Source organism: Fundulus heteroclitus, unplaced genomic scaffold (genome assembly GCF_011125445.2).
Source record: "Fundulus heteroclitus isolate FHET01 unplaced genomic scaffold, MU-UCD_Fhet_4.1 scaffold_186, whole genome shotgun sequence".
Classification (NCBI taxonomy): domain Eukaryota; kingdom Metazoa; phylum Chordata; class Actinopteri; order Cyprinodontiformes; family Fundulidae; genus Fundulus; species Fundulus heteroclitus.
This window is the reverse complement of record NW_023396598.1, coordinates 122,529-147,819: the sequence shown is the minus strand read 5'-3', so window position 1 is coordinate 147,819 and position 25,291 is coordinate 122,529. Positions and strand designations below refer to the sequence as shown.

The following is a 25,291-nucleotide window of genomic DNA, read 5'->3' as shown; positions in this document are numbered from 1 at the left end:
AACTAGAAAACTAAATAAAAATACATTTCTATTTCTCCAGTTCACTTTTTGCTTTCTTTTGCGTCTTTGAGTTTTTTTATGTCATCCTGCAGCCTGGAATTACCTGCTGTGGAAGATAATACAGACTTTAATATGATAGTAGCAAAGTTTTGTAATCAAATTTCAATAATGATATGACAACAGTAAAATTAATATTGAAATATCTAGTCTAAAACAACATGAAATTTAAAAATTAACATCAATAATTAGCAGGTCTTGTGGAAAGATTTTTCTTTGTTGAAACTTCTTCAAGAGACGTCTTCAGTCTGAAGAGTTACTGATAAACTCAGCCTTTTAAGCTGTATCTTTGCATAATGGCTCAACAAGTTATGTGAACAAGAAAAAGTAAAGCTCACATGCCAGGAGGTCAATCAGGCTAGTAACCTGTTGTCACTGTGCTCATGTTCCCAGCGGGCTGAGTGACAATCATAATAACAGTGTTAGAAACAATTAAAACCTGAAGCCTTCATCCCTGTTTAATGATGTTGTTTTCTTCTCACAAAAATACCAATATAATCTTATACAGACCACAACCCTCACCTCATCAACAGTAAAGGACATAAAGAGTGATGTGACATCAAAGGAGACCATAGTTTAATCCATCTCCAAAATGACATCCATCATCTTGTCTACAAAGTCGATGGTGTTCCTTATGTGGTGTTCTGATTCTGATAAAAATAACAATGGGTCTTACTGGTACAAATTAGAAGTGGCCACAATTGCTTACAGTCTTTTGTACAGATTTGATTGTCCCAGTTACTCATTAAGCCATTATACAAAAGCACTGCCTACAAGGCTGAGTTTATAAGTATCTCTTCAGACTCAACAGGTCTCTTAAAGAAAAAATTACTTGTTTCAACAAAGAAGAGCGCTGATGGTTTTGGAAATTAGTCTACCTTTTTCTTTTTCCAGGTCCTTTTTCAGTCCATCAAGTTCCATTTCCCATTTATTAAGTTTATCATATTGTTCTTCAAGCATGGAAAACAACTCCTTATTCTCCTCTTCTTGGTCTTTTATTTTTTTGGTTAGCTTAGCATTCTCGTCTGTTGTAAAAACAAACAAAAAACATATAGATTGTTTATTCAAGAAAGAGTAATTAATAAATCACACTGAAAGATGGTTGCTACTCCTCCTTCTCTTTTGGTAGTTCTGGTAATGTGGAAATTTTAATAATTAGAAGGAGTTGACTCATTTGTACAGACATTGTTCTCTTGCAGCCAGGTTTCTGTGAGACAAAATAAATCAATCTGGTCATCTGAGTCAAATCAGATGCTATGAGAGACAAAACTTTCTCAAAGAAAGCTGTGGGTTGAAGATAGAGGCAACAGGAGGAGGAACTTAGCCGGTGAATTTTTTTTCTAAGCTTTTGTAGTTTATATGGCTGAATTGGGACATTCTATCAAAATCGGTTCTAGTTGCAAACAAACTTGACATGGACGTACAGACTGACCCTCTAATATTACAGGTTTTCTCTGTGAACAAGTAAGCAAATTTTCACTTAGACTTAGACAACTTTATTTGTCATTTGTATGCACAGAGTGCGGACAGAACGGAATTATGTTGCATACAGCTTGTAAATTGCAGTAAAATTAAATTACAGTATAAGGTGCAACAGTGATTTAAAAGTAAACAATTGAAATGTAAACAATGTACAGGTAAGTATTTTCAAAACCATTTGTATGTGCAGAAATAATTGTGCAAAGGGCATTTGTGCAAGAATACAGCTTGTAAATTACAGTAGATTTAAAATACAGTATAAGGTGCAGTATTTTCTCATGTATTTACCTTTTTCCTTTTCCAGGTCTTGTTTCAGTCCATCAATGTCATTTTCCCATTCATTACGTTTATCTTGGTGTTCTCTAAGTGAGCAGACTAACTTCTTCTTGTCCTCTTCTTGGTCTTTTATTTTTTTGGTTAGCCTAGCATTCTCATCTGTTGTAAAAACAAACAAACAAAAAAACATATACTTACTTTATTCAAGAAAGGACTAATTAAAAAATCACACTGAAAGATGGTTGCTACTCCTCCTCCTCTTCCTGTAATTCGGGGAATGTGGAAATTTCAGTCGGATTTTTAAAAATATAAAAAATATTTTCTTGATGTTTTCGTCCAACCTTTTACCAGGGCTGCAGCTTCCCTTTTAACCCGACTCAATAATTTGAATTGTCTTAATACTGAAGAACGCTTTATAAATAAGCTTGGCTTGTCTTTCCTAATCTTTAATAGCAAGTGTTTTGAGCTTATGTATTTTGCTTTTCCAGGTCTTCTCTCAGTCTATTAAGTTCATTTCCCCATTCATTACATGTGGAGACTAATTTCTTCTTCTCCTGTTCTTCATATCCTTTTTGCTTGGTCAGGGTAGCATTCTTGTCAGTAGTAGAAAAGAAACATACTTTAAAATTTCAGAAAAAATATCTCATGATCAAATGTCCTGACTATGATCAAAATTATTTGAATAAATCTATAATTGTGAGTCCATTAGAGCATGATAACTTAAAAACTGTATGAACTGAGATATCAGACACCATTACTCTGACCCGTATCAGACTATAGGTCCTGTAATGCTGAATAATGCATCCAGTTCACTAATGTAGTTAATTGTTCTTCTAAGTGAATAAATTGGTTTCAGTTCTAATCATCTTCTTTACTGATATTTTTCTGACTTTCTTTTTGCTTAAATATTCAGGTAGTGCTATCTCAAATTACTTGCTGGTATTCCCTTTTCAACATAAGTTTTGAGTTTACCTGCAGACAACACACAGCTCTACATCACCATGTCACCAGGTGACTATGAACCAATCCAAGCACTAAGGAAATGCCTCAAAGAAATCAATGCCTGGATGTGCCAAAATGTTCTTCAATTGAATAAAAACAAAACTGAAGTAATAATCTTTGGACTAATAGAGGAGAGATCAAAAGTTAGCTCACAACTTCAGCTGCTTCAGCTAAAAACCACTGACCAGGCCTGAAATCTGGGTGTAGTGATGGACTCAGACCTGAACCTCAAAAAGCATCTAAAGACAATTACAAGGTTGGCTTTCTATCACCTGAAGAACATTTCTAGGATTAAAGGACTAATGTCTCAGCAGGATCTGGAAAAACTAATCCATGCGTTTATATTTAGTAGAATTGATCACTGCAACGGTCTTTTCACAGGTCTGCCTAAAAAGTGGATCAGACAGCTGCAGCTGATCCAGAACGCTGCTGCCCGCGTCCTCACTAAGACTAAGAAAGTAGAGCACATAACTGCTGCAGAGAGGTGTGTTAAACTACGGCTCTGGTTCCTGGTCTGGACCCTGGGTTGTCAGCATTTTGGAGAACTAATAAATCCGACCACATTCCTAGAAAGAAGAGCTGCACCATCCAAAGTGGGATGTATGCCGTCTCTCCTGATCAGACCAGGTTTTCCCCAGAAAGTTCAGCAGTTATCAGTGTAGCCCACGTCGTTTTCAGGACACCACCTAGACAACCAGCGGTTGAATGATGACATTCGGCTAAACATGTCACCACTGGTCAGATCAGGCAGGGGACCAGAGAAAATTACGGAGTGTGACATTGTTTCAGCAAACTCACACACCCAAGCAACAATAACTTTAGTGACCTCCGATCGGCGTGACCGGGTGCCATTACCGCCAGCGTGAATAACAATCTTACTCTATTTACGATTTTCCTTAGCGTAAATACAGTAAGATTATTTTATGTTGACCGTTCTGGCTCCTGGCAGGCATTTGACTATGGTCCCTGGTGTCTCTTGTGCCAAGGGTTCTGACTGTGGTGCTGCTAATCCCCAGAGTCGGCTTCTCAGCGGGTGTGTTATTGAATGGGGAAAATCTGATAGAAATGCAGACGGGTTGGTGGTGTTAATGGGAATATTATTCTGAAGTCACTATGGCCTCACGCCACTCGGACATGTGAGCACAGGCCTGCTGATTGCAAGGCCAAATACTGCATAGCTACTGTACAGGATGAAGATTGTCTAGGATTGTCTAGGTCTTTGTTTTGTCTCATGCCAAGGCCGCTATCGAGTATTAGGGAGAGCCAAAAGCGATGAGGGGCAGAAACAGACAGACGCAGACTGCAGTGGAACCGTGGGGTGCGATTACTTTCCATCTATGTGATCTCTGCTCTGTTTCTCAATAAAAGGTGCTGGAACTTCATCACTCCACCATTTCCTTATTCAATAACTCTAGGAAGTCAGTTATTGTTTAGAATTCCGACCACACTTTGGTGCTGAAATCTAGTGCTATGCTTCCTGACATTTATTACATGTACCACTATCACTAAAGAGGAATAACTGAACATCAAACAGGGAGAGCAGAGAGAGGGGGAGACTTAGACAGAGACAGAGAAGGTGATGAAAGGATAGGGGAAGAAGCCATTGTAGTGCTAAAGCTAGGCTAGGCTAGGCTAGCAACCTCTTGCAACAACTATGTGATGAGAACATGGAGCTGCTGGTGGAAAGCTGTCATCCTTATATTTGGGTTTATATGAATATGGGGGATAGTTTTGTCTCCTCTGTTCTCCCTCCACTCAGACAGTCTGACCACAATCTTGTGCTACTGAAGTTCAATTATACACGTGTTGTGCAGAAGCAGCAAGTTATATATAAGACTATGTGCATGTGGTCTGAGGAGGCGTTTGAGATGCTGAGAGGGTGCTTCGACTGCACGGACTGGTCTATTTTCACAGAGGGCTGTGACTGTACTGATGTTGATGCCATTGCTGACGAAGTGAGTAGTTATGTGAACTATTGTGCTGGTTTGGTGCTGCCTCGCAAGCAAATCCAGGTTATTGAGATCAATAAACCTTGGATGACTAAGGAGGTCAAAGCCATAATTACCAGGAATAAGCTCGCTTTTTATAGTGGGGACCCAGGGCAAATTAAGATGGCACAAAACACTGATCTGACAAAGCAAACGACATTATAAAGATAAGGTTGAAAGTTCTACTAATGATTCTAATCCTGTCTTTGGGACAGTAAATGGGTCAGTTGTCCCTGGCCCAGGACAGAGGGGGGGGGGGGGCAAAACTGACACTCTGACTGACTGCTGACTGCAGCGCGCTGTGTCACGGCAGCACTCTGCTGCTAGGACCCTCCCCCTCCCCTCTCGTACATGGCTCAGCGGCGCCAGCCAATCAGCACGCAGGCTCAGCTTGGCCCGCCCACTCAGCTCTCACACAAACTCAACACACAAACAATCGCACTGCTGAGAGAGACCGCAGCAGCAGAAAAACATGAACAGGGAAAGTAACGCCGTTTGGCTTTATTTTAATACCGTAAATGAAATTAAACTGTATGTTTTGTAAAAAGCCGGTTAAATTAAGTGGAACCACAACAATTTTATATAAGTACGTGAAAAAACATGAGCAAGAAAGCGTTGAGCCACAGAAACGGAGAGAGGAGACAAAACTTCTGTCATTGCCCCGACAGACCCACAGACTGACGTCACTGACTGAGGCGCTTCAGTCCTCCAGAGAACATCCAGGTAGATAAGAGTGGTCATCTTCAGCAGCACTTCATGTTAACTTTCAAAGTAGATAATATCTATCATACGTTACTGGAGCTCACACAGAAAATGTAATTAGGACCTTGAAAGAACCCAGTACATATATCCTATTAAAAAGTGTTATTTAAGATAAGATAACATTAGCTAATCCTTTTTTTATCCCGCAACGGGGAAATTTATAGGATTAAAGCAACAGGCAGGTGCACACAACACAGACAAAATTACATAAGGTTGAAAGATATTAGAGGTGGATTAGGGAAAAAACACTATGAACATAACGTTATTATTATTATTATTATTATTATTATTATTAAATTGTAATAATAAAATAAAAATCACAAAACCCGAAAGGTCAACGGTTTCATGATACATCAAGCTTAAGGATTGGCTAATATACAGCAGATCAGAAAAGGCCATGTTTTGGCTGCAGTGCTGTTCTCTTATGAAGAAAAGATCAACTAGTGCACTAAATTCAATAGATGGGTTGAAAATATCCAGTATGAAATACAGAGATTCCCAGGGCATGAAGTATACAGTTACGTTGACTTTTTTTGGTGTGTGTGTGTGTGTGTGTGTGTGTGTGTGTGTGTGTGTGTGTGTGTGTGTGTGTGTGTGTGTGTGTGTGTGTGTGTGTGGTGGCGGCAGGTGTAGGGGGGGGGGGGCAAAAAGACTGCGTTGTCCCGGGCCCCAAAGCTGTCAGCTGGCCTGATGAGAACCATGACTGGATATGAGCCCAGTGAATCAAGTCTACATAGCACAGGGCAGGATGTGAATAATATGAACCAGTATTTTGCCAGATTTGATGTGTCTGATTTTTCACACAAGCACAACAAGCTTATATCAGCCCTTGTGTTTTTTCTGTGTTCTGTCTGAATAGATGTCTAAATGCCAAAAAGAGCCTAATAGATTTTATTTTCACAGTCAGAGCCTTACTGCTTTTGCTATAGTGCTCCTCTTGATTTATACATGCAAGAAGCTTTATATTAATTTATGCAGGGGATATTTCATGTTAAATGGACACTGAAACAAGAAGGTGGAAGAGAAAAAAAAGGAGAAAAGGTGAGAGAAAGAGGACAGAAAAGGGAGAAACGATAGATCCTCAGCCTACTTCTTCACCTGCAAAGAGAGATATACAAAGAACACCAAAATCAATCAAATATAACAGTATGCATGAACCCAGAGATCAGACACCATCACTGTGACCTTGTGCTGCATAAATAATTTAGTTCATTCATGTCAGATATTATTATTATGGGTAGATAAAGTGGTGTCACTTCTAAACATCTCCATTTCTGATTTTATTGCAGTTATTTGATTTGATTTATTTGCATATTAAATAATTTTTCATACATTCATTTGTCTCTGTTAAGAATTTAATCCATGACATCAAATGTATTTATTTTAATCTGGGTCTTTGTCTTCACCAACCCTGCCTGTAAATTTTGCTATTAGGTTAATTAAATTATCATTCACTTCATCATGTGGCTCCTTATCTTCAGTCCTTCTAGAGGTTGCCACTAGAGGCACCCATCACATGCGATCTCATCACCAAAAAGTTGGTGTTGCAGATATCTGCACTGGCAAGGTTGCACACTGGCCAGGACAATGAGACGAGTGGGATTGTTGCAAATATTGTGTAAGTTAAAGCAATCACCACCATTTACGAAAATGTGAGTCTTTGGTTTACCGAAGACATAAATTACTTCAAATGTTCCATCTAGCTTAGACTAAACTTCCAGAAAAGCTGTGAGAACTGCAGTTCAAATACAGTTTTGACTTTACATAATTTCAATGTGATAATGTTATTTTTGGTTTATTACAGATACCTGATGTTTGGTTTTCTGTAGTAACTTTGTCAAAACTACCTAAAATATTAGATACTTTTTTTGAAGGAGTAGCTGTTAAACAAAACCAAACAATGCTATAACTGTGAAACTTGTTAGGGAGTTGCAAATAGAACTAGATTTTATTTATCTGATTATCTTTGTATTCTAAAATATACTTTATATTTTGTTGCTGTTTTAATTTCTTTTATTTATTTATTTTGTATTTCTTTAATGTACACATATCAAATGTTTTCATTTCATGTATCTCTATTTTCAGTAACTATATTTCCATTTTCATGATGATTTTCAATTTTTTTGTCATTTACCTTTTTCTCTTTGCAGTTCTTCTTTGAGGTTTTCAAGTTCCTTTTTCCATGTTTGAAATTCATTTTCATGCTCCAGTGGGGGTGGTGGCCGAGTGAGTAATGAGTGGTACGATTGCATCCTGGAGGGTCTGAAGGTTTCCCATTGTGAAACCAAATCTGACACTCTGGGTTCCTGAGCAAGACCTTCATCTCCAGAACGCTCCCTGGGTGCTGCCAGCTGCCCACTCCTCCCTAAAGGATGAGCTAAATGCAGAGGAGAAAGGTTGTTATCTGGATGGCATCAAATTGGCCTCTGATATTAAAGTAAAAAAATTTCTTTGTTACTTTTAACCAAGGTTTGTCATTTAAATCTCATATTAAACAGGGTTCCATTTTTCACCTCCGGAATATTGTCGACACTGAAAAACTAGTCTATGCATTTGTTACTTCAAGGCTGGACTATTGTAATTCTTTACTATCAGGAAGTCCACAAAATGCAGTTCAAAGTCTTCAGCTGATCCAAAATGCTGCAGCAAGAGTTCTGATGAAAATCAACAAGAGGGATCATATTTCTCCAATTTTGGCTTCCCTTTATTAGCTTCCTGTTAAATCAAGAATAGAATTTAAAATTCTTCTTCTAATGTATAAAGCCCTTAATAATCAAGCGCCATCATATATCAGAGCTCTGATTACCCCGTATGTTCCTAACAGAGCACTTCGTTCTCAGACTGCAGGTCTGCTGGTGGTTCCTAGAGTCTCTAAAAGTAGAATGGGAGGCAGATCCTTTAGCTATCAGGCTCCTCTTCTGTGGAACCAACTCCCAGTTTTGGTCCGTGAGGCAGACACCCTGTCTACTTTTAAGACTAATCTTAAAACTTTCCATTTTGACAAAGCTTCTAGTCAGAGTGGCTCATGTTACCCTGAGCTACCTCTATAGTTATGCTGCTTTAGGCTTAGGCTACTGGAGGACATCACGGCCTATTTTTCCTCACTCTACTGAGTTTTACTGTTCTCCAATTTGCATTGCTTGTTGTCATTTAAACTTGATGCAACCTACTGGGTTTCCTTACAGAGGAAACCTTTTGACCAATCTGGAGGATTTGATTGCTTTGACTTTGTAAAATAACCTGAAATGATATGTATCGGGAATTGGCGCTACATAAATAAAATTGAATTGTTAGAACGTACAATTGCAATGACTAATAAAGACAACTATTGTTATTATCATTATTGCTGTTGTTTTATTTGCTCCAACAGCTAAGTATGCTCACTTTTTATATAAAAAACATGCAAAATTCAATACACAGAAACAGTATCTTGTAATTAAATCTCCCCTACATGATGTTTCTTTTTCTGTTTTCATAATGATACATTTTTCATTGTGTTTTACCTTTTTTTCTTTGCGGTTCTTCTTTAAGATTTTCAGGTTCCTTTTTCCATGTTTGAAATGTATCTTTCATTTCACCAACTCTTTGTCTCAACTCATTCTCATCTTGTTGTGGAGCTGGTTGCAAAGTGGGTAATGAGTGGGACGATTTCATCCTGGAGGGTCTGAAGGTTTCCCATTTCGAAACTAAATCTGACACTCTGAGTTCTTGAGCAAGACCCTCATCTCCAGAATGTTCCCAGGGTGCTGCCAGCTGCCCACTCCTCCCTAAAGGATGAGCTAAATGCAGAGGAGAAATGTTGTTAGAACGTACAATTGCATTGACTAATATTGACAACAATTGTTATCAGGATTGCTGTTTTTTTTTATTTGCTCCATCAGCTAAGTATGCATCCAGTTCATCCACGTAAGGAATTAATTTTGTGGCCAAATTAATTGTCGTAAGCTCTAAACATTTTTACTATGTGCTTTATTCTATTCATGATTCTCTTTTTATCCATCAGTTACTTCATATATCCATGTGTATTTTAATTATTTTTCAAGCATTACATTTAATTCCTAACTGTTCCAGGGCTTCGTTGTTTAGGTCATTAATCTTCATCATCAGATTTATTGATTTTGTTTATGAGTATCTCCAATAATTAATTAATAATTTACCTTTTTCTCTTTGGGTTTCTTCTTTCATGTTTTCAGATTCCCTTTTCCATGTTTGAAATTCATCTTTTATTTCACCAACTCTTTGTCTCAACTCATTCTCATCTTGTTGTGGGGCTGGTTGCAAAGTGGGTGATGAGTGGTACGATTTTATCCTGGAGGGTCTCAAGGTTTCCCATTTTGAAACCAAATCTGATACTCTGGTTTCCTGAGCAAGACCCTCATCTCCAGAATGTTCCCTAGGTGCTGCCAGCTGCCCACTCCTCCCTAAAGGATGAGCTAAATGCAGAGGAGAGATGTTATTAGAACGTACAATTGCATTGACTAATAAAGGCTCTAAACATTTTTATTTTGTTCTTTATTCTATTTATGATTCTCTTTTTATCCCTCATTTACTTCATATGTTAGTGTGTTTTTTAATTAGTTTTCATGCATTTAATTTCATTCCTAACTGTTCCATGGCTTCCTTTTTCAGGTAATTGATCTCTAACATCAGATTTATTGATTTTGTGTATGAGTATCTCCAGTAATTAACTGTTTATTTTTACCATTTTCAATGTGATCAATTTTTCATTATTACCTTTTTTTCTTTGCGGTTCTTTCAGGTTTTCAGGTTCCTTTTTCAATGATTGAAATCCATCTTTCATTTCACCAACTCTTTGTCTCAACTCATTCTCATGTCCTTGTAGTGATGGTTCCAAAGTGGGTAATAATGGGTACAATTGCATCCTGGAGTGTCTGAGGGTTTCCCATTTTGAAACCAAATCTGATACTCTGAGTTCTTGAGCATAACCCTCATCTCCAGAAGGCTCCCTGGGTGCTGTCAGCTGCCCACTCCTCCCTAAAGGATGGGTTAAATGCAGAGGAGAAATGTTATTAGAACGTACAATTGCATTGACTAATAAAGACGACTATTTTTATCATTATTGCTGTTGTTTTATTTGCTTCATCAGCTAAATATGCATGACTTTTATATTAAAAAAAATCTGTAGAAAAAAAATCTTATAATCAATTCTCCCTAATATGAATGAGACTATGGGAAGAAATCAAGAAATATGAGTCTGGAAGAGTATAAAAGTTGATTTTAAAATTCTGTCTGAACCCAGAGATCAGACACCATCAATGTGATCTCTATCAGACTGAAGGTGTCTGTAATGCTGCATAATGCATCCAGTTCATTCATGTCAATGAATTATTATTGTGGCTGAATGAATCGGTGTAAGCTCTAAACATTTTTATTATGTTGTTTATTCTATTTATGATTCTCTTTTTATCCACCATTTACTTCATATGTTAGTGTGTTTTTTAATCAGTTTTCATGCATTAAATTTCATTCCTAACTGTACCAGGGCTTCCTTTTTCAGGTAATTAATCTCCAACATCAGATTTATTTATTTTGTTAATCAGTATCTCCAATAATTAACTGTTTCTTCTTTTCATTTTAAAGGTTGATGTTACATTTTTCATTGTGTTTTACCTTTATCTCTTTGCAGTTCTTGTGTGTTCTTTTCAAATTTCCTATAGCATGCTTGAACATCAAATCTTGGTTCACCTGGTCTTTGGTGTAACTCCGTCTCATTCTTTTCTTTTTGTGGGGAAACCAAAACTGGCACTATGGGTCCATGAGCAGGACACTTAGCTCCACATGGTTCCCTGGGTGCTGCAAGCTTCCCACTCCTCCCTAAAGGATGAGCTAAGTGCAGAAGAGAAAGTTTGTTAGAATGTGCAATTGCAATGACTAATAAAGATGATAAATAGTATTGTCATCATTGTTGTTTAATTTGCTTGCTTCCAGAAAATTATACAAATTTTGTAAAGGCATCTATAAATATCAATAGTTTAAAATAAAATGTGGGTTTCTGTAATTACCTCTGGATATCTAAAAATGAAATTTGATGAGTAAAAACTACATTCTGAATATGTCGTAACTAGATGCAATCCTCTGGGTTTCCTTAGAGAGGAAACATTTTGACCAACCTGTATGATATGATTGCATTTGACTTTGCAAAAGTGCTTGAGATGACATATGTTGTAAATTGGCGCTATATAAATAAAATTTTATTGAAAATTGAATTGAGTTAATAAGTTCTGATGCGCTAAATATACGATAGAGCCTTTGTGCTATGTGCCTGCATATCTTAAAAGCAGTCTAATGATATGCAATGATACATTTTGGTGTTTGTATATTTGAACATTTAAGATTTAAATTATTTCAAACCTGGTGAAGATAACTTTAACCCTAGAACTGACAGAGTGTGTTTGCCTTCTTCAGCTCTGGTCCTCTCACTGTATTACTATGGCAGATTATGTTTTTTTAAACTCTGCCAGTTGCTAACTAAATAGATTCATATCAGACACAAAGCGACATCATCACTGTCTAGAAGCAATTTGGACTTTTGGATAAAATTTCTTTCTCTCCAAAACAAATGCTGCATTTCAGTTGACCTCAACAATATAGAGACGGGGACAAGAGTTCTAAGCAGCATGTATGGACAATGAGAAATATGTGGATATTTGTTACTGTCAAAATATGTATTATCTTTTAAAGCTATTAAAACATTCTGAGATAGATCTGTAACACTGATCTGATACACATGTATTGATTGTAGGCAACACCTGAAAAACACAAAACAAAAACAAACAAAAAACTACAAAATTACCTTTTTGGGCCATTTTCACACCTTGTGTAGAAGCAAAACCTGTACAAAAGAAATAACAATACATTAATTGTTTTTGTCATCACAAACACTTGATTGCAGTTGTTGCTGCTAAGGGCGGCCCAACCAGTTATTAGGTTTAGGTGGCAATCACTTCTGCGTGATGTTTTTGATGTTTCACACAATCACCCATTCTCACAGAAAAGGAAGCAACATAAGCTGATTGGGTCATCTTATACAGATTGGTCAAAAGAAAATTCCTATATAAGGGAACTCAGTTGATTGCATCAAAGTCCTGATAAGCAGCATTTACTCCTCCTGAAGAAGCTTAAAGCCACAGGGAGAGTCATCTGCACTGATTAAGGCTGAAATCTGGGTGTAGTGAATGACTCAGACCTGAACCTCCAAAAGCATTTAAAGTCAATTACAAGGTCAGCCTTTTATCACCTGAAGAACATTTCCAGGATTATAGGACTAATATCTAAGAAGGATCTGGAAAAACTAATCCATGCGTTTATTTTTATTCAAATTGATTACTGCAACAGTGTTTTCACAGGTCTGCCTAAAAAGTGAATCAGACAGCCGCAGCTGATCCAGAACGCTGCTGCCCGCGTCCTCACTAAGACTAAGAAAGTAGAGCACATGGACCCGGTTCTGAAGTCCTCACTAAGACTAAGAACGTAGAGAACATAGACCCGGTTCTGAAGTCCTCACTAAGAAAGTAGAGAACATAAACCCGGTTCTGAAGTCCTCACTAAGACTAAGAACGTAGAGAACATGGACCCGGTTCTGAAGTCCTCACTAAGACTAAGAACGTAGAGAACATAGACCCGGTTCTGAAGTCCTCACTAAGACTAAGAACGTAGAGAACATGGACCCGGTTCTGAAGTCCTCACTAAGACTAAGAACGTAGAGAACATGGACCCGGTTCTGAAGTCCTCACTAAGAAAGTAGAGAACATGGACCCGGTTCTGAAGTCCTCACTAAGACTAAGAACGTAGAGAACATGGACCCGGTTCTGAAGTCCTCACTAAGACTAAGAACGTAGAGAACATGGACCCGGTTTTGAAGTCCTCACTAAGACTAAGAACGTAGAAAACATGGACCCGGTTCTGAAGTCCTCACTAAGACTAAGAACGTAGAAAACATGGACCCGGTTCTGAAGTCCTCACTAAGACTAAGAAAGTAGAGCACATCACCCCAGTTCTAAAGTCCTTCCACTGGCTCCCTGTATCTCTGAGAATAGAGTTTAAAATACTTCTGTTAGTCTATAAATCACTGAATGGTTTAGCACCTAAATACATCACAGACTTGTTATCAGTGTATCAACCCTCCAGACCACTCAGGTCTTCTGGCTCCAGCCTGCTCTGCAGAGCCAGAACCAGAACCAGAACCGAACACAGATAAGCAGCATTTAGTTCTTATGATCCCCTTATCTGGAACAAACTCCCAGAGGACTGTAAAAGTTTCTTTAAATCAAGGTTAAAAACCTAATTGTTTAAAACTTCCTTTAAATGTTATTTGTCTGTTGTCTTTTTTATATCTGACCTACTGCTACTATTTTGCTGCAATGTCCTCTTTCTCTGTAATATTTTATTCCCTCAGTTTGTTCGTTTTTTTTGTTTTGTTTTGTTCATGTACAGCACATTGAATAATCTTATTACTGAAAGTGCTTTATAAATAAACTTTCCTTGCCTTAACTGTGATAAACATGCAGAAAAAAGAAATCAGGAAAGGGCAAACACTTTTTCACACCACCGTATATGTTTTTTTAAATATCCATAAAGCAGATTAGGTCAAGAAAAATAAAGAGCAAAATCTAATATTTACTATACTGTCAAAGTTTGCTTTTTGTAAAAATAATACTACTCCTACACATATTATCTAACTGGACCTAAACTAGATTTTCTACTTTGTTCTCTAAAGAAAACATTGAAATGATGCCTTACAAGTCAGAAATAATCCGGAGTGTACAATATATCACAAATTCATACATATTAAAAGGTTTAAAAAAACTAATTAGACAAAATGTTCTTACCTTTATTTGCAAAACAGATTCAGAAAAAAATTAAACATTTGTAATTATAGCAGCTGTGTTAAGTATGAAACCGAATCACGTCAGCTCATCTAAGAGTACAAAAGGCAACATGGCCAATTTCCTGTTGTAAAATGAAGGTTTCTATGGTAGGGCTTTGATAACATTGATAAACTTTAGCACACTTTATCAGTATGCTGGCTTTGTTTTCCTGATTGCATGTTTAAAGGCTTCCATGAAAGTCTGAAATACTGTTTTAATCATTAATATTACAAACAATGTAATACAATGCAAAACTGGAGAACAGTAGACTGAAGAACAGTAGAAATCAGTAGAGTGAGAGAAATAGACCCTGATGTCCTCCAGCAGCCTAGGCCTATCACAGCACAACTATAGAGGTAGCTCAGGGTAACATGAGCCACTCTAACTATAAGCTTTGTCAAAAAGGAAAGTTTTAAGATTAGTCTTAAAAATAGATAGGGTGTCTGCCTCACGGACCAAAACTGGGAGTTGGTTCCACAGGAGAGGAGCCTGATAGCTAAAGGATCTGCCTCCCATTCTACTTTTAGAGACTCTAGGAACCACCAGCAGACCTGCAGTCTGAGAGCGAAGTGCTCTGTTAGGAACATACGGGGTAATCAGAGCTCTGATATATGATGGAGCTTGATTATTAAGGGCTTTATACGTTAGAAGGAGAATTTTAAATTCTATTCTTGATTTAACAGGAAGCCAATGAAGGGAAGCTAAAATTGGAGAAATATGATCCCTCTTGTTGATTTTCATCAGAACTCTTGCCGCAGCATTTTGGATCAGCTGAAGACTTCGAACTGCATTTTGTGGACTTCCTGATAGTAAAGAATTAGAATAGTCCAGCCTTGAAGTAACAAATGCATGGACTAGTTTTTCAGCATCACCCCTGGACAGAATGTTTCTAATTTTGGCAATATTCTGGAGGTGAAAAAAGGAAACTCTGGAAACCTGTTTAATATAGGATTTAAATGACATGTCTTGGTCGAAAACAACACCAAGATTTTTAACTTTATTACCAGAGGCCAAGTTAATGCCATCCAGATTAAGTGATTGATTAAGAACTTTATTTTTTGAAGACTCTGGCCCAAAGATTACAACTTCTGTCTTGTCAGAATTTAAATGCAGGAAATTTAAAGTCATCCAGCTTTTGATGTCATCAAGACATGACTGCAGTCGAAGTAACTGATTGGATTCATCAGGATTTATGGATAAATATAGCTGAGTGTCATTAGCATAACAGTGGAAATTAATCCCATGCTGTCTGATAATTTTGCCAATCGGAAGCATATATATAGTAAATAGAATAGGTCCAAGGACTGAACCCTGTGGTACTCCACAAGTGACCCTAGAGTTTGAGGAAGATTTATTATTAACATGGACAAACTGGAATCTGTCCGACAGATAAGATTTAAACCAGCCTAATGCTTTTCCCTTAATCCCTACAGTATGCTCAAGTCTTTGTAGGAGAATATTGTGATCAATTGTATCAAATGCAGCACCGAGATCTAACAGGACAAGTATAGACACAAGTCCATTATCTGAGGCCATGAGAATATCATTGGTGACCTTCACCAGAGCTGTTTCAGTGCTATGATGAGCTCTAAAGCCTGACTGAAACTCCTCAAGTAGGTCATTACTTTGTAAATGTTCACATAGTTGATTAGCAACTACTTTCTCAAGAATTTTAGATAAGAAAAGAAGATTAGATATAGGTCTGTAATTTACTAACTCATCTTGATCAAGAGATGGTTTCTTAAGTAAAGGTTTAATAACAGCTACTTTAAAAGCCTGTGGTACATATCCATTTACCAAGGACAGATTAATCATGTCTAAAATAGGACCACTGATCAGAGGGAATACCTCCTTAAACAACTTGGTTGGGATTGGGTCTAACATACAGGTAGAAGGTTTAGATGAAGCTAAAATTTTAGATAGCTCAGAAAGCTCTACTGCTTTTAAACAGTTCAGACACTGCGCAAGTTCTAAGGATTCCTCCAATGCTGCCTCACTTACTGAGGACGAGGTAATCATGTTTGGGCGGATGCCAATTATTTTATTTTTAATGGAATCAATTTTATTTATGAAGAATCCCATAAAATCATTACTGCTAAGAGCTAAGGGAATGGATGGATCAACAGAGCTGTGGCTCTGGGTAAGTTTGGCAACTGTACTGAAGAGAAATCTAGGATTATTCTTATTCTCCTCAATTAATGATGAAAAATATGCTGCTCTAACTCTGCGAAGGGTCTGGTTATACAACAATAGACTGTCCCTCCAGATTAGGTAGGATTCCTCTTGGTGTGTAGAGGGCCATTTTCTCTCCAATTTCCTAACATTGTGCTTCAAGGAACGCAGCTCTGAATTAAACCAAGGAGCCAGCTTCCTGTGAATAATCACCTTCTTTTTCAAGGGAGCTACATTGTCTAATGCAGAACGCAATGACGAAGTCATACCGTTTACAAAGACATCTATTTGTGAATTGGAAGAAACAACATTGCTGCCATCTACAGGGCATTTCTGCAATACGGAGGATATTAAAAAGGGGACAGACTCTTTAAGTTTTGATACAGCATTATCCGATAAAGATCTACTATAATGGAACCCTCTTTTGGGGGTGGAGAACTCAGTTAGATTAAACTCAAATGTTATTAAAAAATTATCAGATAGGACAGGGTTGTGAGGAAATACTGTTAATTCTTCACAATCAATGCCATATGTCAGCACAAGGTCTAAAGTATGGAGCCAAGAGTGCGTTGGTTTATGCACATTTTGAGCAAAACCAATTGAATCTAGGATAGTTTTAAAGGCTACACTAAGGTTATCACATTCTGTGTCAACATGGATGTTAAAATCACCCACTATAATAACCTTATCAGTATTTAACACCAAATCAGATAAGAAATCTGACAACTCATCCAAAAACTGAGTGTAAGGGCCTGGTGGACGATACAAAACAACAAACAGAAGAGGTTTTATTGCTTTGCAGTTTGGATGAGGGAAACTGAGGGTTACATGTTCAAAAGAACTGTAGTTATTAATTGGCCTGGCACTAATTAATAAACCAGACTGAAAGATGGTTGCCACTCCTCCTCCTCTTCCCACAGATCTGGGAAGGTGGAAATTTGAATAATTGGAGGGAGTTGACTCATTTATACTAACGTAGTCCTCTTGTAGCCAGGTTTCTGTGAGACAAAACAAATCAATCTGTTTATCAGAAATCAATTCGTTAACTAACAAAGTCTTTGGAGGGAGAGACCTTATATTTAATAGACCACATTTAATAGTTTTATTTTTAGGTTCAAGGTGAACCGTATTGATTTTTATTAGGTTTTTATGATTTGTTCCTTGTAGATAAGTTTTTGATCTGTTAAGTTTTGGCCGTGGGAAAGACACCGTCTCAATAGGATAATGGATGGGTAACGGTACAGAAGCTGCAGAGAGGTGTGTTAAACTACGGCTCTGCTTCCTGGTCTGGACCCTGGGTTGTCAGCATTTAGGAGAACTAATAAATCCGGCCAGATTTCTAGAAAGAAGAGCAGCACCATCCAAAGTAGGATGGATGCCGTCTCTCCGGATCAGACCAGGTTTTCCCCAGAAAGTTCTCCAGTTATCAATGTAGCCCACGTCGTTTTCAGGACACCACCTAGACAACCAGCGGTTGAATGATGACATGTGGCTAAACATGTCATCACTGGTCAGATCAGGCAGGGGACCAGAGAAAATTATGGAGTCCGACATTGCTTTAGCAAACTCACACACCGAAGCAACACCAACTTTAGTGACCTCCGATCGGCGTGACCGGGTGTCATTACCGCCAGCGTGAATAACAATCTTACTGTATTTACGCTTATCCTTAGCCAGCAGTTTTAGGTAAGATTCTATGTCGCCTGTTCTGGCCCCTGGCAGGCATTTAACTATGGTCCCTGGTGTCTCTAGTGCCACGTTTCTGACTGTGGAGCTCCCAATAATCAGGGTCGGCTTCTCAGCGGGTGTGTCGCTGAGTGGGGAAAATTTGTTAAAAACGCAGACGGGTTGGTGGTGAACTGGGGGCTGAAATCTAGAGCTATGCTTCCTACGAACTGTCACCCAGCCGGCCTGCTTACCCGGCTGCTCGGGTGCTTCTGGAGGACCACTAAGTGAACTAACGCTAGGTCTATGTGGCTCCGCGCTAGCAGAGGGGCGGCTATCAGCTGGTCTTTCCATAGCACGGAGCCGGGACTCTAATTCTGACACCCTCGCCTCCAAAGCTACAAAAACACTACATTTATTACAAGTACCATTATCACTAAAGGAGGCAGAGGAATAGCTAAACATCTGACACAGAGAGCAGGAGATAAGGGGAGACTTAGTCAGAGACGGAGAAGCTGAAGTAATAGTAGGAGAGGAAGCCATTGTGGAGCTAAAGCTAGGCTAGGCTAAAGCTAGGCTAGTGCCCTTCTACCATGCCAAGAGAGCAAACCGTGAAACACGAGGAGTTCCAAGCGTGATGTGCAGCAACAGAAAATGTTTTAAAAGTGCTTATGTGTTAGAAACAGATGTTACAGCAAAGAGATTAAAGATAAAAGCGAGAGAATCTGGAGCAACAAACCGTTGCTCACGCAGTGAAAACAGGAAGTGATACAATACGCCTTACCGCAAACAGGAAGTGACGTTTCGGGTTTGTGTCTCAGTTAGCGTCGCCAGAAATGATTTCCCTTCCTGGATTCACTCTGGTTCCTTCAGCTGCTCCTCCTGCCTGCCTCCGCTGTGGTGCCGCTCGGGCTCCCCACCTGCGTTCCTTCTGCCAGCTCACCTGTCGCTCAACCATCTCCCTCCAGAGAGTATACGGTCACAGAACTCCTTCTTCCACTCATCTTCCCCCCATCCTCAACCCTTCTTCTGAGAATTATTTTTGCCTCCATCACACAACTGTCTACCAGAAAGATGAAACTGAGCAAAGTCCTGATGTGCAAAAAAGATTGAACTGTAATGTTCTGTTGTGGTTCTGGTTATTTTTCAGTTTAGGATTAGTTCTGTTTCTTGTTTTGGATTTATTTTTAGCCTGTTTTTGTTATCTGGCCTCTGTTGTTAGTTTTCATTTCAGCCCGTGTCTGTTTAGTCTTATTTCTTACCTTAGGTTTTTGTTTATCAGTCTTATGCTCCTTTTATCACCTCCACCTGTTTTTGTTAATTAGTCCCGCCCTGCTCTCCTGTTCTGTCGCCTATTTAAGCCCGCCTTTGTTTTCTGTTGGTTGCCGGAATATCTCTTCTTGTCCCTGTTCGCAACCTCCTGGTAAGAGCCTTGCAGCCTCAATTTAAATTATCTGCCTGTTAAAAAATTACTGTGAAACTAAATGCGTGACAAACAAGGCTGGAGAAAGGCATGCTTACTCAGTCTTTTTCAGACTTGTTTTCCAAGGTCCAAAATTAATGTGATTGAATCCACATTTGGATAAAAACAGAATGCAGAGGGAAGAGTAGAGCTGCTTTTAGAACACTGAAGAGCATATGATGATATTATATCATTATTATCACAGACTTCAGGTTCATTCTCAGCAACAGTGCAGAGACTCCAATTTTATGTGTTTAAATGTCAGAGTTAAAAACTAGGCCATATCACTAATATTTCGAAAGCAGCAGAACATTTCTGCCTTCCTCATCAGAAATAATCCAGACAGGAAGAGGAAGTCCTGAACTTCATATGACCTTGATGTAACTGAGACATTGTCAGTCAGCGTTCAGCATCAGTCATGGAGGTCACAGCTCTCTGCATTCAAATCTGTAAGTGCTATTCTCTTCACAATATTTGTGTATTATGAGTTTGGATTCACAGCAATCCCTTATGTCTCTCCAGTGATGAATGTGTTGCTCTTGCTGTCAACACTACCTGGTCAGAGTTGCACTTCGCAGAAGCCTGGTGGGTTGGAAAATGTTTTAAAAAGGGATTTATTTTTTAACAGAATTGATATATTTTGAGAAATAGTTTGAAGTATTTCAACCTGATGATGAGCAAATACAACTAAAAATTTCTTGTTTGATGAATAAATAAAGTAATCTAAACTGTTAAATCACAAACTGATGATGAAAAAGGATGAACTTACTGGTTTAAATTGAAGGCAACCAGACTTTTACTCTGTAGTTTTCTGAAAACGTTTCAACACCTATCCAGGAGCAGTGGCGGCTGGCCAGTAGGGGGCGCTCGGGCGCCGCCCCCTTTAAATTGTTTAGATAATAAATAATTTCTGAACTACAAAGTACTTAGAAATGTATTTATTCATACTGTGTGACCAATAGACATGTTAGAATTTATTAAAATAGTAAATACATAATTCTATGTAATTGCTCACATTGTGGACACTTCCTTTCCTATGTGCAGGGCGCCGGTCTAATGAGAATGAATGTAGGCGCAGCAACTTGGGCAAGCACGTGATCTGAGGCTGACTTTTAATTGGTTATTTAGGATTTTCCACAGGGCGCATCGCTCTGCGTCCCGGACACACCCATTCTGTTGTGTCATTACTGGTAGAGTGTCAGTACTGGCTAATTTTTTTAAAAACATTGTGTGATTGGACAATCCCCGAGTCGACTCATTAGCGCAGCTGCAGTTCGTTAGGTTGATTCACGTTAACGTTTGCAAAGTGGAGTAGTTTCAAAATGAGAGAAAATTCTGTTTTGTCTTTACAAAAAAATGCTTTTACAAAGCGTTCACTTGAAGAAAAAAACAGGATAAAGGAGCTTGGACCGGATCGTCTTAATTTACAAATTCAGCAGCAGGCAAGTGATCTCTGCACTCCATGGTTGGATAAAGCAGTGTAGGTAGTAGTCAGCCAGTGAAGAAGCGTTGGATACTCAGTGTAGAAGACCATGAAATGATTGCTGCAGAGGTGAGTTGTTGTGGAAAATCACTGTTACACTGGTTTATAGTAATGTTATGTAATATTCAGAAACTGTCACGCTCTTGAAGATCCTCATCACCACACCCATGACCACAGCAGAAGCTGAAAGGTGCATTTCAACTCTGAAAAGAATCAAGACTTTTCTGAGAAACTCAATGACTCAGGACAGGCTGAATGCATTGGCCATGTTGTCAATGGAGAAAAGACTAGTCACAGAGATGACTGACTGTAACAAGAATGTAATTGAGAAATTCGCTGGGCAGAAGGAAAGGAGGGCAAAATTCATGTTCAAATAGTGCTATTTTTTAGGATTTGTTTTGTTTGTTTTTCATTTGTTTGTTTGTGTGTGCCCCCCTCAGTTTTTTTAGCACCAGCCGCCACTGTCCAGGAGTCTTTATCAATCCGGGCAGCTCTCACTTAAGCAACCAGCAGTTAGAGCGCTGCTGTTATTAAGCACATGGAGGCCCATCCTCCTGGGGGGAATTCTGAGTTAGATTAAGATGAAAGACACGCTCTCTGAGGGCACACCTTTGAAACTTAAGACACATTCCCCTGGGTCTTGATAGACTATTGATTGGTGTAAGTGTCATACTGAATCATGATGACAATGCATAAGTAATCTTTTTGTAATGGGTTTTAGGAGTAAAATGTATATACAGAGGGGCTGGTAACGCAATGCTACTCTTTAGAGTTGCATATTCTCTTTGGACAAAAAACATCTGTTCTCTCTGTCCATTATATGACAAATGGGTCTGATTGATTAAGAAGTGGGAATGTACCAAGAAGGACTGGTCTCCATGTGCCTAAAAACAGCAGCGCTCCAACTACTGGTTGCTCAAGTGTTGGCAGCTGTAATTTACAAAGATTCCTGGATAGGTGTCAAAAAGTTTTCAGAAAAACAGAGTGAAGGTGTGGTTGCCCGGTTGATCTAAGACTCTATTGTTGCCATGACTGATAATTTTTTGAGGGTGATTGACTTAATGTGTTTCTGGGGAGTGTTGGCCGAGAGGTTAGAGCATTGCACTCGGGTCCCGAAGGTTTTGAGTTCAACTCCCACAGACTGCCACTTTGGGTCTCTGAGCAAGACCCTTAACCCGCGATTGCTCCCATGGCACTGGACTGCTCCCCAAGGGGATGGGTTAAATGCAGAGAACTAATTTTGTTGCAATGACACGACAATTATTATTTTTAAAGATTGATATTGCTGTCTGTATTGTTACTTCATGGATTTATTTATATCTTCCTCTACCATCCCAGTTTTTCCAATTATCTCTCCTGACAAACTTCAGTTCTTTGAGTACAAGTCTGTCTATGTGAGCTGTGGAAGGGTTGAGGACATGGAGGAATCAAAACTGATGAGAAAACTTTACAAAATTAATTCAACGAATGAATCAGAGGACTGCACCATCCCAGCTCCATCCTGCAGAATTGATCCTACATTTGAAAGACACAGTGGAGAATACTGGTGTGAAAATGATGAGGGGGAACAAAGCCAAGCTCTTAACATCTCTGTTACAGGTTGGTTTACAAAGATTTCTTAAAAATGTTTAAAGATTATACAGAATATTAGAATGATAATGTAAGTTCATCTATATCCACAGAAAATGATAATGAAACATTTTTATTTTGAAACATTTTCCTCAGCTGGTTCTGTGATCCTAGAATTTACTGCCCAACCAGTGGAGGAAGGATCTGATGTGACTCTTTGTTGTGTTAACAAGAATGAGCAGACGGAAATAGCTGACTTCTATAAAGATGGCCGCCTCCTCAAAACCAACTATGAAAACTATAACCTGACTCTTCAGAAGGTCTCCAAGTCTGATGAAGGTTTCTACAAGTGCAGCATTTCAGGAGCTGGGAACTCTCCAGAAAGCTGGCTGGCTGTTGGTGAACCAGCAAAAGGTTATTTGGTTGTTTGGCTGGTTTGTTTTGGTTTTGTGCGTCTGTTTAGTTAGATTTATATTGTGAATATCTAAAGAGAAAAATAAATATAACCAACCACAAATAACATCTATATCGGACAACTTAAAGTCAACTGAACTGAAATAAGGAGGTTGAATATTATGTTGAAAACTGGGGTTTTCCTCTCTAAAACACATAGCAAAATATAGATTAATAATTTAATTATTGCACCTAGAAGTAGTGTAAATTAAGTCACGTTTATGTTTCAAATACAGCTAAATTCTGCAAAAGGACTTTGTTAAAGAGCCTGCCCTAAAACGCCACCATCAGAGCAGCGCAGCATTGGGGCAACATGGCGGAGAACAAAATGTGGCTAACAGTATAATACATTTATGAGTTACATGCTTCTTCCTTGGAATTGTTCCTCCAAAAGGTGAAGCTGTTTTGGTGTGTTTTTATCCTTTACAAATATGCTCATAGGAGGTGACAGTTTTGAAGGGAAAGGCGCAGCTTGTCACAGATGTGGTTTTGGTCTACAGACAGTGCTTGAGTAGTGAGATATTAATTATATGTCCTTTAAAGTTTGGTTACCAAAGGTAATTATTTCTGAACATCAGGAGATGTTTCTAATTGGCCTTAATCTTGGTGTACCGTATAATCTGTGGGATATATTTTACAGGCTTACATTTAGCTGGGCATGCATGTATTTAATTATGTGCATTGGTTCTATAAACTGAGGTACCAAATTCTAACAGCTAATACATATTTTAGAAGAAAACGGGTGCATTTAAAATCTTTTGGTATTATTGAAAACAATCTTGTTTTCAGGGTCTGATAAGGAGACTCAGCCAGTCCGGTATCTGACCCCAGTAATCATCATTCTGCTGTGCGGCCTTGGTTCTGTACTATTGGTTACTGGACTGATTTTATTCAAGACACGCAAAGGTAAATTACCCCATTGTTTATTCCTAGTTTGAACATGTATTTTCTCTCAACAATGTATAGGCAGAATAACTGCCTATAAATTATCTCATATTTGGTAAGTTAGAGAAAAAGGATTGCTTTTTTTCCTCAAAAACAATGTGCTAATGGACAATTTACATCAACCTATGATTAAATGGGCCTTAAAAAATGCATTTTTTTGTTCAGGGTAGACTGATTATACAAAAATAACTTTGTTTTTCAACACGATACTGATCTAATACACCCAAATCTGGTTATGAAATGTCCCTGAACTAGAAACTGTTGAAGAAGGAAAGACTAGATTTCAAAGTCAGATCTATTCTAGACACAATTTTTCTGTTAACAATCTCAGGATTCACATACACTTGGGTTTGGTCATTTTATTTATCACAATAGTTCATAAAGCACAAAATGCTGAATGTTCACAAACATATATTTCCCGATAGAAGGCCACACACACCTGTACACTGTGTGCTCATCACTGTCCACCAACACCTGTTGAAAGCAGCTAGCTACATTCTTCCATTCCATTCCTGGCAACCACAATGTGTTAAAGTTTCACCTCATAATTATTTTTAGTATGTACTGTGTGTGTGTGTGTGTGTGTGTGTATAAACATTGGCTCCTACTTAGTCTTTAATGGGTTGGGGTCAAGTCTCTAGAAAGACTATTCTAGAAGCTCAATGCTGAACTGCTGCAAAGTCCAAATTTGATGTGTTTTACTGGGTTGTTGATCTATCTTGGAAAGAAACATACTGCCCAAAATGCTGCAAAACAATTCCCCATAACCCCATTTCTGTAGTACATATAATTGAGGTGTAAGTCTTTAGTTTTTCTTGTTTCCATATTTTACTGCAGGCTTGATAAATGAGACGGTCACAGATCTAAATGACACCACTTATGCTGTTATCGACAAACCAAGGATGACGAATGGTTGGTGCTTTTTTCTCCTGTTTTACAACTGTTAAAAACATTGTCAGACAGTTTCAATTCCTGTGTCTTTAAATTGTCAGGCGGAGATGCTGAAAACGGACCAGGCCAAGCCACGTATGCTTCTGTTCAACTAACGAAGAAAGGTACTTTCATCACCTCTGTGGTCAACCCACAGTGA

The 25,291-nt window shown here is 38.5% G+C and overlaps 2 protein-coding genes across 2 annotated transcripts; one reads left to right on the top strand and one right to left on the bottom strand.

The window, feature by feature from the left end:
• Positions 1 to 34: 34 nt before the first annotated feature.
• Positions 35 to 9,887, bottom strand: LOC118558958 (uveal autoantigen with coiled-coil domains and ankyrin repeats protein-like). Its single transcript, XM_036129567.1, has 6 exons — positions 9,722 to 9,887; positions 9,068 to 9,343; positions 7,699 to 7,941; positions 1,825 to 1,971; positions 936 to 1,082; positions 35 to 106 (listed from the first exon to the last, which is right to left on the bottom strand). Exons 1-6 carry the CDS (start codon positions 9,747 to 9,749, stop codon positions 42 to 44), a joined length of 906 nt encoding a protein of 301 aa, XP_035985460.1. The 5' UTR covers positions 9,750 to 9,887; the 3' UTR covers positions 35 to 41.
• A 12,765-nt stretch (positions 9,888 to 22,652) lies between these two features.
• Positions 22,653 to 25,291, top strand: LOC118558969 (high affinity immunoglobulin epsilon receptor subunit alpha-like). The gene is made up of 5 exons (XM_036129572.1): positions 22,653 to 22,833; positions 22,960 to 23,217; positions 24,046 to 24,162; positions 25,039 to 25,113; positions 25,194 to 25,291. Exons 1-5 carry the CDS (start codon positions 22,653 to 22,655, stop codon positions 25,289 to 25,291), a joined length of 729 nt encoding a protein of 242 aa, XP_035985465.1.

What these genes read in the sequence shown, in the direction of transcription:
- LOC118558958 (XM_036129567.1), bottom strand. Translation starts at nt 9,749, where the DNA reads ATGAAAGAAGAAACCCAAAGAGAAAAAG. An exon ending in AGAAACCCAAAGAGAAAAAG is followed by an intron (nt 9,344 to 9,721) that starts GTAAATTATTAA and finishes CTCTGCATTTAG; the next exon opens with CTCATCCTTTAGGGAGGAGT. An exon ending in AGAACTGCAAAGAGAAAAAG is followed by an intron (nt 1,972 to 7,698) that starts GTAAATGACAAA and finishes TTTTTACAACAG; the next exon opens with ATGAGAATGCTAGGCTAACC.
- LOC118558969 (XM_036129572.1), top strand. Translation starts at nt 22,653, where the DNA reads ATGGAGGAATCAAAACTGATGAGAAAACTTTACAAAATTAATTCAACG. An exon ending in TCTTAACATCTCTGTTACAG is followed by an intron (nt 22,834 to 22,959) that starts GTTGGTTTACAA and finishes CATTTTCCTCAG; the next exon opens with CTGGTTCTGTGATCCTAGAA. An exon ending in CAAACCAAGGATGACGAATG is followed by an intron (nt 25,114 to 25,193) that starts GTTGGTGCTTTT and finishes TTAAATTGTCAG; the next exon opens with GCGGAGATGCTGAAAACGGA.